The sequence below is a fragment of the Penaeus vannamei genome, chromosome 17 (genome assembly GCF_042767895.1).
Source record: "Penaeus vannamei isolate JL-2024 chromosome 17, ASM4276789v1, whole genome shotgun sequence".
NCBI lineage: Eukaryota > Metazoa > Arthropoda > Malacostraca > Decapoda > Penaeidae > Penaeus > Penaeus vannamei.
Window position 1 is genome coordinate 37,242,350 of NC_091565.1, and position 12,500 is coordinate 37,254,849.

Genomic DNA, 12,500 nt, shown 5'->3' on the forward strand with positions numbered 1-12,500 from the left:
ATATATATATATATATATATATATATATATATATATATATATATATATATATATATATATATATATATATATGTATATATATATATATATGTGTGTGTGTGTGTGTGTGTGTGTGTGTGTGTGTGTGTGTGTGTGTGTGTGTGTGTGTGTGTGTGTGTATGTATGTATGTATATATATAAATACATATCTATATCTATCATCTACCTACCTATCTATCTATCTCTCTTTCTCACCCTCTATCCATCTATCTATCCATCTGTCAAATCATTTATCTATCTATCCATATCTCTATATATCTATCTATCTATGTATATGTACATATGTATACTCCACATACCTCCTTCACCCTCGTCACTTTCAACATATTAAAACAATAAGGAAATCAACATCATAAATATGCTTTTAAACGTTCCACATACCTGATGTCTAACACTTTCTCTCTCTTCAACTTCAACATATCAGGTAATTAAAACAATAAATACATAATCATCACTGATATGCTCTTAAAAACTACACATACTTCACCCCCGTCACCTCCTACCCCCCCACCCCACTCACCTTCGACATACCCCGCATACCCCCCCAAAAAAAATCTTAAATACAGACGCATATGCTCAGAAATAAATGAATATATGTCTATATGTCTGATAGATATACATATAACTATTTCCCCGGTTGATATGCATGTCTAGACTGATAAATATGCATTTATTTCTTTATTTTTGAGTGTCAAGTATACGAATATTCTTTGGATCGGGCCTTGTGCAATTTTAACAATGGCCGTTTATCACTCCACATGCCCAATTACCGGCATCTCCATCCTCATCTTCAACATATCAAAACAATAAACAAATTAACATCACAAACATTCTCTTAAGCACTCCACATACTTCATCACCGGCACCTCCTCCTTACCTTTAACATATCAAAACTATCGCAAATATACTCTCAAACACAAAACTATCGCAAATATACTCTCAAACACAAAACTATCGCAAATATACTCTCAAACACAAAACTATCGCAAATATACTCTCAAACACAAAACTATCGCAAATATACTCTTAAACACTCCACATACTCCATCACCGACACCTCCTTCCCCGTCCTTACCTCTTAACATATCAAAACTATCGCAAATATACTCTTAAACATTTAGCATGTTTCGTCACCGATATCTCCTCATCTTTAAACATATCAAAACTATCGCAAATATACTCTTCAACATTCAGCATATTTCGTCACCGATATCTCCTCACCTTATAACATATCAAAACTATCGCAAATACACTCTTCAACACTCCACATACTCCATCACCGACACATCCTCCTCACCTTTAACATATCAAGACTATCGCAAATATACTCTCAAACACAAAACTATCGCAAATATACTCTTCAACACAAAACTATCGCAAATATACTCTTAAACACAAAATATCGCAAATATACTCTTAAACACAAAACTATCGCAAATATACTCTTAAACACAAAATATCGCAAATATACTCAAACACAAAATATCGCAAATATACTCTTAAATACTCCACATACTCCATCACCGACAACTCCTCCTCACCTTTAACATATCAAAACTATCGCAAATATACTCTTAAACACAAAATATCGCAAATATACTCAAACACAAAATATCGCAAATATACTCTTCAACACTCCACATACTTCATCACCGACAACTCCTCCTCATCTTTAAACATATCAAAACTATCGCAAATATACTCTTCAACACTCCACATACCTGCTCTCCGTCCGATGACTGCGTGGAATAGGAGGCGCAGTCCTCACACACCTTATTGCCGCATTCTGAACACACTTTGAAGAATTCCGAGTCCTTCAGCGTCTGGTGGGAAGAGAGGAAGAGAGAGAGAGAGATAGAGATTGAGATGGGAATTCCCCGACTGAGATGCTCATGCGATGGCTTTGCGAGAAGTGTTTTGTGTTGTTTAAGAAAGAGGGGAGACGAGGAGGGCTGGGTGGGGAGGGAGGTAGAAGGGGGTGGGGGTAGGTGATAATGAGGAATGGAAGGGGGGTTGTGGGTGGGGATAGAGAAGGAGGGGGGATATGGAGAGGTAGGAGAGGTAAGGGGGAGGAAAGAGAGAGGGGAATGAGAGGAAGAAGGGGGAGAAGGCGATGGAAGGAGGAGATAGAGGAGTGGAGAAAGGGACAAGGATGGTATCCTGAGAACAGAAGCGGGGATAGGAGGAAAAGATGGGGAGCTAAGGAAAAAAACAAAAAAACAGGTAGAGGGGAATGGGAGATGTGAAAGAAAGGAGGAGAATAGAGGGAGATGAAGAGGGTTGGGAAGAGGAAAAGAATAAAGATGAACTGGAGATGGAGAGACAGAAGAAGGATAGGGAGAAGAGAAGAGAAATTACATTAAATGCTAAAGAGAGAGAAGAAAAAATGTGGAAAGAAAAGAGTCAGAGAAAAAAAAAGAGAAAACAGAATAAAGATTAAAAAGAATGGAAAGGACAAAATGAAATAAAAAGGGAGAAACACCAAAGAAATGGGATAACGAAAAAGAAAAGAGGTAGATGGAAGAACATAATAGGAATAGTCAATAGTAATTGTAGTAATAGTCAAAATCCAAATCAAATTATCTGTATTACATTTATCAATTTAATTCCTGTCCTTTGGGGGTACAAGAGCTTCTCTTATGTTCGAAAGAGTATTTGAAAATATAAACTGTACTTCAACGATAATACCTTATGACAAATTAATGGATGACTCGTAAATGATATCATATTTTATGCATAAATCAATCTCATGATTATATGATCACCATCATCTATGTGTGTGTGTGGATGTGTGTGTATATATATATATATATATATATATATATATATATATATATATATATATATATATATATATATATATATATATATATGTGCGTGAGTGTGTGTGTGTGTGTGTGTGTGTGTGTGTGTGTGTGTGTGTGTGTGTGTGTGTGTATTCTGAATGCTGGCCACGCCCACGCCCACGCCGCCCTCACCTTGACGCAGACCCGACAGGAGGAACCGGGCGATCTCTGCGGCCGCGTCGGGATGGCCGTCGCGTCGCTCTGCTTGTGTCCGACGGGCGAGGACGCAGGAGACACCCCGATGCCGCCCACCGAGGGAGCCGTCGGGGTGGTGATGGGCGGGGGTTTGCTGCGGGGGGGGGGAGACAAGGAGGGGTTGATGAGAATTCAATTCTTTTTTCTTTTTTTTGATAGATAGATAGATAGATAGTTAGATAGATAGATAGAGAGAGAGAGAGAGAGAGAGATAGTTAGATAGACAGATAGTTAGATAGATAGATAGAGAGAGAGATAGAGATAGATAGATAGTTAGTTAGATAGATAGATATGGTTATGGTTCTTTCTTCTTTTTTATTTTTACTTTGATGGAAATGAAATAGGAATCTGAAATTGAATAAGGTAATATCATGGGTATATTTGTTGTCATTTTACTATCATGTAGGTATGTGTATGTAAATTTGCTTTGTATGCATGACTGTGTATGCATGTGTATGTTTGTAAGCATCGATACACACACATACACACACAGACACACATATACACACACTCAGATTTATTTGTGTATATATATGTATAAATACATACATACATACATATATATATATATATATATATATATATATATATATATATATATATATATGTGTGTGTGTGTGTGTGTGTGTGTGTGTGTGTGTGTGTGTGTGTGTGTGTGTGTGTGTGTGTGTGTGCATGTGTGTGTGTGTGTGTGTATGTCTGTGTGTGTGTGTGTATGTGTGTGTGGGTGTGTGCGTGTGTGTGTGTGTGTGTGTGTGTATGTCTGTGTGTGTGTGTGTGTGTGTGTGTGTGTGTGTGTGTGTGTGTATGTGTGTGTGTGTGTGTGTGTGTGTGTATGGATGTATGTATGTTTCTTTGTATACATCCATACATTTATATATACATAAAAAAGTAAATACACAGCCATACATACAAAGCCTATCTATATGTCCCTACTTACATGAAAATAAAATGACAATAAGCAAGCATGACAATAATGACAATATTGACAATAATAATACAATAATTATGACAATAAGCAAGCATGCCCCCACGTGCCCGCCCGTCCCCGCTGCTCAACAACGCCTATGCCTTCGAACTTGTAAATTTTGCAGCCCCGCCGAGTGACAAAGGGGACCTGGAGGGTTCCTTCGCGACTTTCCTTCCTAAATCCTTCAATCCTAAGTTACCGTGACAAGGCTCCTTCTCCTGCTCGCCTCGGTCGCTTCGTTCTTTTATTTACGAGCATTTTTTTTTTTTTTTATCGGATTATTGCATGGGATTTGGTGTTATCGGGGAAATTGATCGTTTGTGGTGTAGGGGAGTTTGCTGTTCTCGATGTTCTCGATGTTCTTGTTGTTGTTGTTGTTGCTACATCTTGTATTGTTATTGTTTTCATTGTTATTTGGTGTTTTAGCTGCTGATTTTATTCCTATTGTTTTGTTGTTGTTATTGTTGCTTTGATCATAGTTGTTATTAATTTTAATTTGTTTTGTTATTTTTGCTGTCAGTCGTGTTCTCTATTCTTGTTGTGGCTTTTATTATATTTTGTTGTTCCTTTTACTGTTATTATCCTATTTTATTCATCTATCCTTTTTAATGTTATTATTATCTATATAATATTTTCAACATATGACATTGTCTCTTTTGAGTTTTCTTTCTACTCATTCATTTCTATTACTCGGATATTGATTTCAAATGTGTTAGTCTGTGTGTGTTCTTTTCAGTGTGGTTATGTGCACATGGGATCTATTTTGATGACGTCACAAAACTTACATATGCTTTGTGAATAAGGTCGATCATTTTAGTCTTTTCAATTTCCCCAAAAAAGGATGGAAAATAATTATCTTAACGGTTATATTTCCATTAAACAATCCTCAAAACAGGCGCCACGACACCTCCTTGAGTTGCTACTGATCTAGCCTCCCACCATAACTCCGCCTCTGCGTTCGCGTTCGCCCTCCATTATCGTCCCGAGCAGACCGAATGTCCCGGATTAGACTGTACACAAAGGCTCAACCGGATTGCAAACGGCTGAATCCGGTGTTCCGCGAACGCTGCCCGGTCTCCGTCGAGGCTGGAGATCAAATATGACCAAGGCTTTGCGGGAAGGAGGAAAAATGGAGCCCAGACGAGATTAGACTTTTCTGTCTGTCTCTCGGTTTGGGCTGTGAGTGTGTGTGTGAGTGTGTGATGTCTCTTGCTCTGTCTGGCTCTCTCTTTCTCATTCTCTTTTCTCAATTTCTTTCTGTCTTTCTCTGTCTCTTTTTAAATCACTCTCTCTCTCTCTAAATCTCTCCCTCTTTCTCTCTCTCTCTCTCTCTCTCTCTTTCATTTTCTTTTCTCAATCTCTCTTTATCTTTCTCTATCTCTCTCTTTAATTTTTTTCTCTCTTTTCTCTCTCTTTTTAAATCACTTTCTCTCTCTCTAAATCTCTCTCTCTTTCTTTCTCTCTCTCTCTCTCACTTTTTCATTTTTCTGTTCTCAATCTCTCCCTCTCTTTCTCTGTCTATCTCTTTCAAAATCTCTCTCTCTCTCTCTCTCTCTCTCTCTCTCTCTCTCTCTCTCTCTCTCTCTCTCTCTCTCTCTCTCTCTCTCTCGCTCCACTTTCTTCTCTTCGCTTTCTCTTTTTTTCCTTGAAATGTCACAAGCGATTAACCAAACCCAGAACTAAAGTAGAAGGAAGGAAAGGAAGAAAAATAAAAATATAATTTACATGAATCCTGTTGAAAGGAGTTGATTTCTCTCTCTCTCTCTCTCTCTCTCTCTCTCTCTCTCTCTCTCTCTCTCTCTCTCTCTCTCTCTCTCTCTCTCTCTCTCTCTCTCTCTCTCTCTCCCTATCTCTTTCTTTCTCTCTCTCTCTCTCTCTCTCTCTCTCTCACACACACACACACACACACACACACACACACACACACACACACACACACGATATTGCATGCACCACCAATATGGTTATGATAAGATATGTTATCCCTGAACAACATATCTTATCGTATCAAAGGTTATCAGAAACACCAAACATCGATTTTTTTTTCTATTCGTTCACTGTTATTTGCTTATTTTGATTTGTTTATTTCCTTACGGTATAAAACCTATAGATTATTAACTGTTATTTGTTTAAACACAGTATCGTCAGTATCATCATCAATATTATCATTATCATTAACATCTTTATCGTTATTATTGTTAATATCATTGATATCATTATTATTGTTATTGTCACATTTATTATTACCATTATTATCATTATTATTATTATCATTATCATTATTTTGATTATTGTTATTGTTGTTATTATTATTATAATTATCCTCATCATCATCATCATCCCCATCATCATCATCACCATCCCCATCATCATCATCATCATCATCATCTCCTTCATCATCATCATCCCCATCATCATCATCATCATCACCATCACCATCACCATTATCATTATCATCATCATCATCATCATCCCCATCACCATCATCATCATCATCATCCCCATCACCATCATCATCATCATCATCCCCATCACCATCATCATCATCATCATCCCCATCACCATCATCACCATCATCATCATCATCATCATCATCGTCATCACCATCATCATCATCCCCATCATCATCATCATCACTAATATTGTTCTGGCAAGATAGACCTACGAATGACTCCTTATTTAGCGATATATCGACATTGAGTGCTAAGTGCCAATTACATTAATTCCACCCGGCATCGATGCCTTTTACGTAAATTTCATTATATTTGCGAAAACAGGATTTGGCCGAACCTTGTGCAATATGTTCCAGCCTTTGTTCTCATCGCTCTCTCTCTCTCTCTCTCTCTCTCTCTCTCTCTCTCTCTCTCTCTCTCCTCTCCTCTCTTCTCTTCTCTTCTCTTCTCTTCTCTTCTCTAACTCTCTCTCTCTCTCTCTCTCTCTCTCTCTCTCTCTCTCTCTTCTCTAACTCTCTCTCTCTCTCTTCTCTAACTTTCTCTTTCTTCTCTTCTCTTCTCTTCTCTTCTCTTCTCTTCTCTTCTCTTCTCTTCTCTTCTCTTCTCTTCTCTTCTCTTCTCTTCTCTTCTCTTCTCTTCTCTTCTCTCTCTCTCTCTCTTTTATCTGACGAACATATCCGAAAGCTTAGCGAAGTATCTATGATGAGCTTGCATGAGATAAACGACATACTTAGCTGTCTCATTTACCGTAATATATAATGATAATATATAATGATGGCATTTAATCATAATACTTAATCATAATATATAATGATATTTCATTATAATACTTAATCGTAATATATAATGATATTTGATTATAATACTTAATCATAATATATAATATTTGATTATAATACTTAATCATGATATACAATGATATTTAATTATAATACTTAATCATAATATGTAATGGTATTTAATTATAATATCTAATCATGATATACAATGATATTTAATTATAATACTTAATCATAATATATAATGATATTTAATTATAATACTTAATCATAATATATAAGGATATTTAGTTATAATATTTAATCATAATATATAATGATATTTAATTTTAATACCTAATCATAATATATAATTGTTTAATTATAATACTTAATCATAATATATAAGGATATTTAGTTATAATATTTAATCATAATATATAATGATGATATTTAATTTTAATACTTAATCATAATATATAATGATAATATTTAATCATAATACTTAACCATGATATATAATGATAATATATAATTATAATACTTAATCATGATATATAATAATCATATTTAATTATAATAATCATATTTAATTATAATAATCATAATTTTTAATGATTATATACATAATCACTCGCCCAGCAGCTGTGATCGGGGGCCTAGTCTGAGAAAGAGCTTATGATCGTAGCCCGAGAGATAATGTTGCATCAGTGCAGCGTCTGGCACACCACAATGCTTGCAACAATGCTTTCCATGCTTAGCGGTCTCGACTTTGGAAACACCCGTAATGACCTCAGTAGAAATCTTTAAATGTGGTTTCGAGTTCAACAATTAATTCCACGCTTAGTGGTCTCTATGAGTTACTGTACACAATGGCATCCCAGTCTCGACTTTGGAAACACCCGTAATGACCTCAGTAGAAACCTTTAAATGTGGTTTCGAACTTAAGAATGTTATTCATGCTTAGTGGTCTCTATGTCTTACCATAATTAATGGTATCCCAGTCTCGACTTTAGAAACACCCGTAATGACCTCAGTAGAAATCTTTAAACTGGTTTCGAATTCGACAACTTTTTTTATGCTTAGCGATCTCTGTGACTTACTGTACACAATGGTATTTCAGTCTCTACTTTGGAAACACCCGTAATGACCTCAGTAGAAACCTTTAAATGCGGTTTCGTATTTGACAATGTATTCCATGCTTAGCGGTCTCTCGGATTTACCGTGCACAATGGTATCCCAGTCTCGACTTTGGAAACACCCGTAATGACCTCAGTAGAAACCTTTAAATCTAGTTTCGAATTCGACAATATTTTCCATGTTTAGCAGTCTATGATTAATTTACTGTACATAATGGTATCCCAGTCTCGACTTTGGAAACACCCGTAATGACCTCAGTAGAAATCTTTAAATGTGGTTTCGAAGGCGACAATGATTTACATGCTTAGCGGTCTCTTGGATATACCGTGCACAATGATATCTGTCTCGACTTTGGAAACACCCGTAATGACCTCAGTAGAAATCTTTAAATCTGGTTTCGAATTTGACAATTATTTCCATGCTTAGTGGTCTCTATGATTTGCCGAGTACAATGGTATCCCAGTCTCGACTTTGGATACACCCGCAATGACTTCAGTAGAAACCTTTAAATGTGGTTTCGAATTCGACAACGTTTTTTATGCTTAGCGATCTCTGTGAGTTACTGTACACAATGGTGTTTTAGTCTCGACTTTGGAAACACCCGTAATGACCTCAGTAGAAACCTTTAAATCTAGTTTCGAATTCGACAATATTTTCCATGTTTAGCAGTCTATGATTAATTTACCGTACATAATGGTATCCCAGTCTCGACTTTGGAAACACCCGCAATGACCTCAGTAGAAACCTTTAAATCTAGTTTCGAATTCGACAATATTTTCTATGTTTAGCAGTCTATGATTAATTTACCGTACTTAATGGTATCCCAGTCTCGACTTTGGAAACACCCGCAATGACCTTAGTAGAAACCTTTAAATGTGGTTTCGAATGCTTCCCATGTTGAAGGCACAAAGCCCATGAGAGAACAAACGCACGCTTTGATTGGAAGGATTAATTAAAAGACCGCTTGTGATTGGTTATCTATTTTGATATCTCTCTATGCCCTTTGTAACTGATGTCTCGAAATAAGTCGATTTCGCGAAGCCATGCGCTATTAATCATGATTGGCTCTAACGGACACTGGCCGAATTTATATATCTCTGACCCACGCGTGCGGCCCCTCAAAACCCAACCGCACATCCGTCGTATATGTATATGAAGCAACCCAGACCGTGAATGTACAGACACGTACGTCCATAACTCCAGCGTACGTGTCCTTAACTCTTGAACCCGCACGTAAATGTGGCACGCACGCCCATCCAGACGCCGCCCAGAACCGCTGTCTAATGGAACCGCAACTCTTTTCCAGATCAAAGAGCGTTGCATGGGCGCGCTCCATCTAAACTCGGAGGCTCCTCGCTATAACTTTGTCAATAATAATAAAAATGACACCCGGGCATCAAAACTTTGTCCGTTTCGGAGTTCAAAAAAAGAGAAATAGCTCGGAGGGGAGAAGAAATAATAATAATAAAAAAAGAGTAGGTACGAAGTTTATGTATAACAAAAAAAATCAATCGGTTTCTAACGTTATCTTTAGACTAAATTATAACAATTAATTCGCCTATGTACATTTGTGGCCTTCACTGTTATTTACTATGTTTATTAATACATTAATAATAGATTTTTTGTCATACTAATGACGTGTATTTATATTTCTATCAGAGAAGTTACTGCATTATCAGATAAAGAAAAGGGAAAAAAAGAAATGTGACTATTTGCGTTTCTTTATTTATTTTTTTCTTTCTTTTTTTTCTTTTTCTTTTTTTCTTTATTTTTTGATAATTTCCTTTTATCATTTAAGCATCTGGTGTTTTTTTTTTCTTTTTCTTCTTTCTTTCTACTTTTTCTTTTTCGAACATTCTCACGTTCTATGTAGCTCTCCTATCCATATTCCCTTCTTTGGTATATAGATTAGATAGGTAGGTAGATAGACAGAGAGAGAGAAAGAGAGAGAGAGAGAGAGAGATTAGATTTAGATAGGCAGATAGATAGATAGATTAGATTAAATTAGAGAGAGAGGGATTAGATTAGATAGGTAGGTAGGTAGATAGAGAGAGAGAGAAAGAGATTAGATAAGATAAGTAGATAGATAGATTAGATTAAATTAGATAGAGAGAGAGAGATTAGATTAGATAGGTAGATAGATTAGATTAAATAAGAGAGAGAGATTAGAATAGATGAGATTAGATAGAGAGATAGATTAGATTAAATCAGATGGAGAGAGAGAGACAGGTAGATAGATAGAGAGTGAGAGAGAGAGAGAGAGAGGTAAAGTGGGAGACATACAGATAGAAAGAGAGAGAGAGAGAGATAAAGAGCGAGACAGACAGACAGACAGACAGAGGGAACAACACACAAAATAGGTTTCAAAATTAATTCCCTTTGTGAATAAATTTTCTCCTCCGAACTTTCACTCTCCCTGAATCCTGCATCAAACATCCTCCCTTTACCCCCCCCCCTTCCCCCCCCTCCTCCCCCTCGCCAACGAAATCTTCAACAGAACACCACTTTATCCTCTTGTACACCAGGCCGAGACTGCGCTACTTAAAAGGCTTGTTCTTTATCCCTCTCTTACTGAAGAATTCATAAAACACATGAAAGTTTATTTTTGCTTTTGTTTTTCTTTTTTTTTTCAGGGCAAACATGACGAAATTCCTAACGTTGCGTCTGCCTAGATTTTTTTTTTTTTTCTTTCATTAAATCTTATCGTAAATTTGAATTAAGGTGAGTTTGATGGTGATTCTGGTCGAAAATCGCCTCTTTGATATAAAGTTGATGATGAAAATGATGGTGAGGATAATGAGGATTATTGTAATCCTTGACTATGTTATTATTACTAGTATTACTGTTATTATTACCATAATTATCATTATCATTGTTATGAATATAGATTTCATTACTATCATTATTTGTTATTATTATCATTCTTATTATCATTATTATTATTATCATTTTTATTGTTATCATTATCATCATTCTCATTTTATTGTTATCATTATTATTATCATTTTTATTCTTATCATTATTATTATTATCATTTTATTGTTGTCATTATCATTATTATCAATATTACTATCATTATCATTCTTAACGATAACAACTTTTCCTTTTACGATATCAACACAGCGTCTAACGATACCGGAGAGACGTGCTGTGCTATAAGGTCTATATTAGTACATGTCTCGCTACTTCGGAATTCTGCGCAGCTTTGGGGGGATAAGGCCTATGACGTCACTAGGCGTGGGAAGGAGATCATAGAAAACGGAAGCAAATGAGCACATACTTAAGTAATTCTAGATGCCGGCACGTTGAACGATTTGCATATTGGACAGATTTTACAAGTGATGATTATCAATGATTGTTTGTAGGTCTATATCGCATATTTTACGTGAAATCAGTTATGTAATTCTCATGCTGCAGCTTAGATAATGAATAATAAAGAAGTAAAATAAACAAAGAAATCGTGGCACATTTAAACTCTAAATGAACTTGTATAGACTTATATGAACTCATACATGCTGTGGGTAAGATGCCACTACGATTCGAGCGCTAGAACCTGTTATTTAATTGGATAATGTATTTTCGTGATTAATGTAATACAATCAGTAACAACGAAAATGGATACATAAGATAGATCTTCAGAGGGGAGATCATAGTGCACATTCGACGAATACCGGCGCATATTCTATATCCATTTGTTTTTTTATTATTATTTTCTATTTTTCATTTTTTTTATTTTTTTTATTTTATTATTATTATTATTTTTTTTTTGCCCAGACTTTTTTTTCTTTTATTAGGAAATATTACGATCTTCTTCTATATCATTACATGTGCTGGGTTTCAGTTGTGTTTTACATCATAGGCATTCGTCCCATGCCGTAATAAATCTATCTATCTATTTACCTATTCATTTATCTATCACTTTTATCCATTTTATCAATATATCTATCGATCTATCTGTCTATCTAATCTACTTATCTATCGATCTATCTGTCTATCTAATCTACTTATCTATCGATCTATCTGTCTATCTAATCTACTTATCTATCGATCTATCTGTCTATCTAATCTACTTATCTATCGATCTATCTGTCTATTTAAT

At 35.7% G+C, this 12,500-nt stretch overlaps 1 protein-coding gene across 5 annotated transcripts in view; it reads right to left on the minus strand.

Moving 5' to 3' along the window:
- The window catches only part of Fife (regulating synaptic membrane exocytosis protein fife), a 367,289-nt gene that overhangs the window by 224,915 nt on the left and 129,874 nt on the right, over window positions 1-12,500 (minus strand). For all 5 annotated transcript variants that reach the window (XM_070132286.1, XM_070132285.1, XM_070132284.1 and 2 more), the window contains exons 4-5: window positions 3,018-3,174; window positions 1,761-1,862 (exon numbers count right to left, since the gene is read on the minus strand). In XM_070132286.1, coding sequence (XP_069988387.1) covers window positions 1,761-1,862; window positions 3,018-3,174 — 259 coding nt within the window. The remainder of the gene's footprint in view (window positions 1-1,760; window positions 1,863-3,017; window positions 3,175-12,500) is intronic.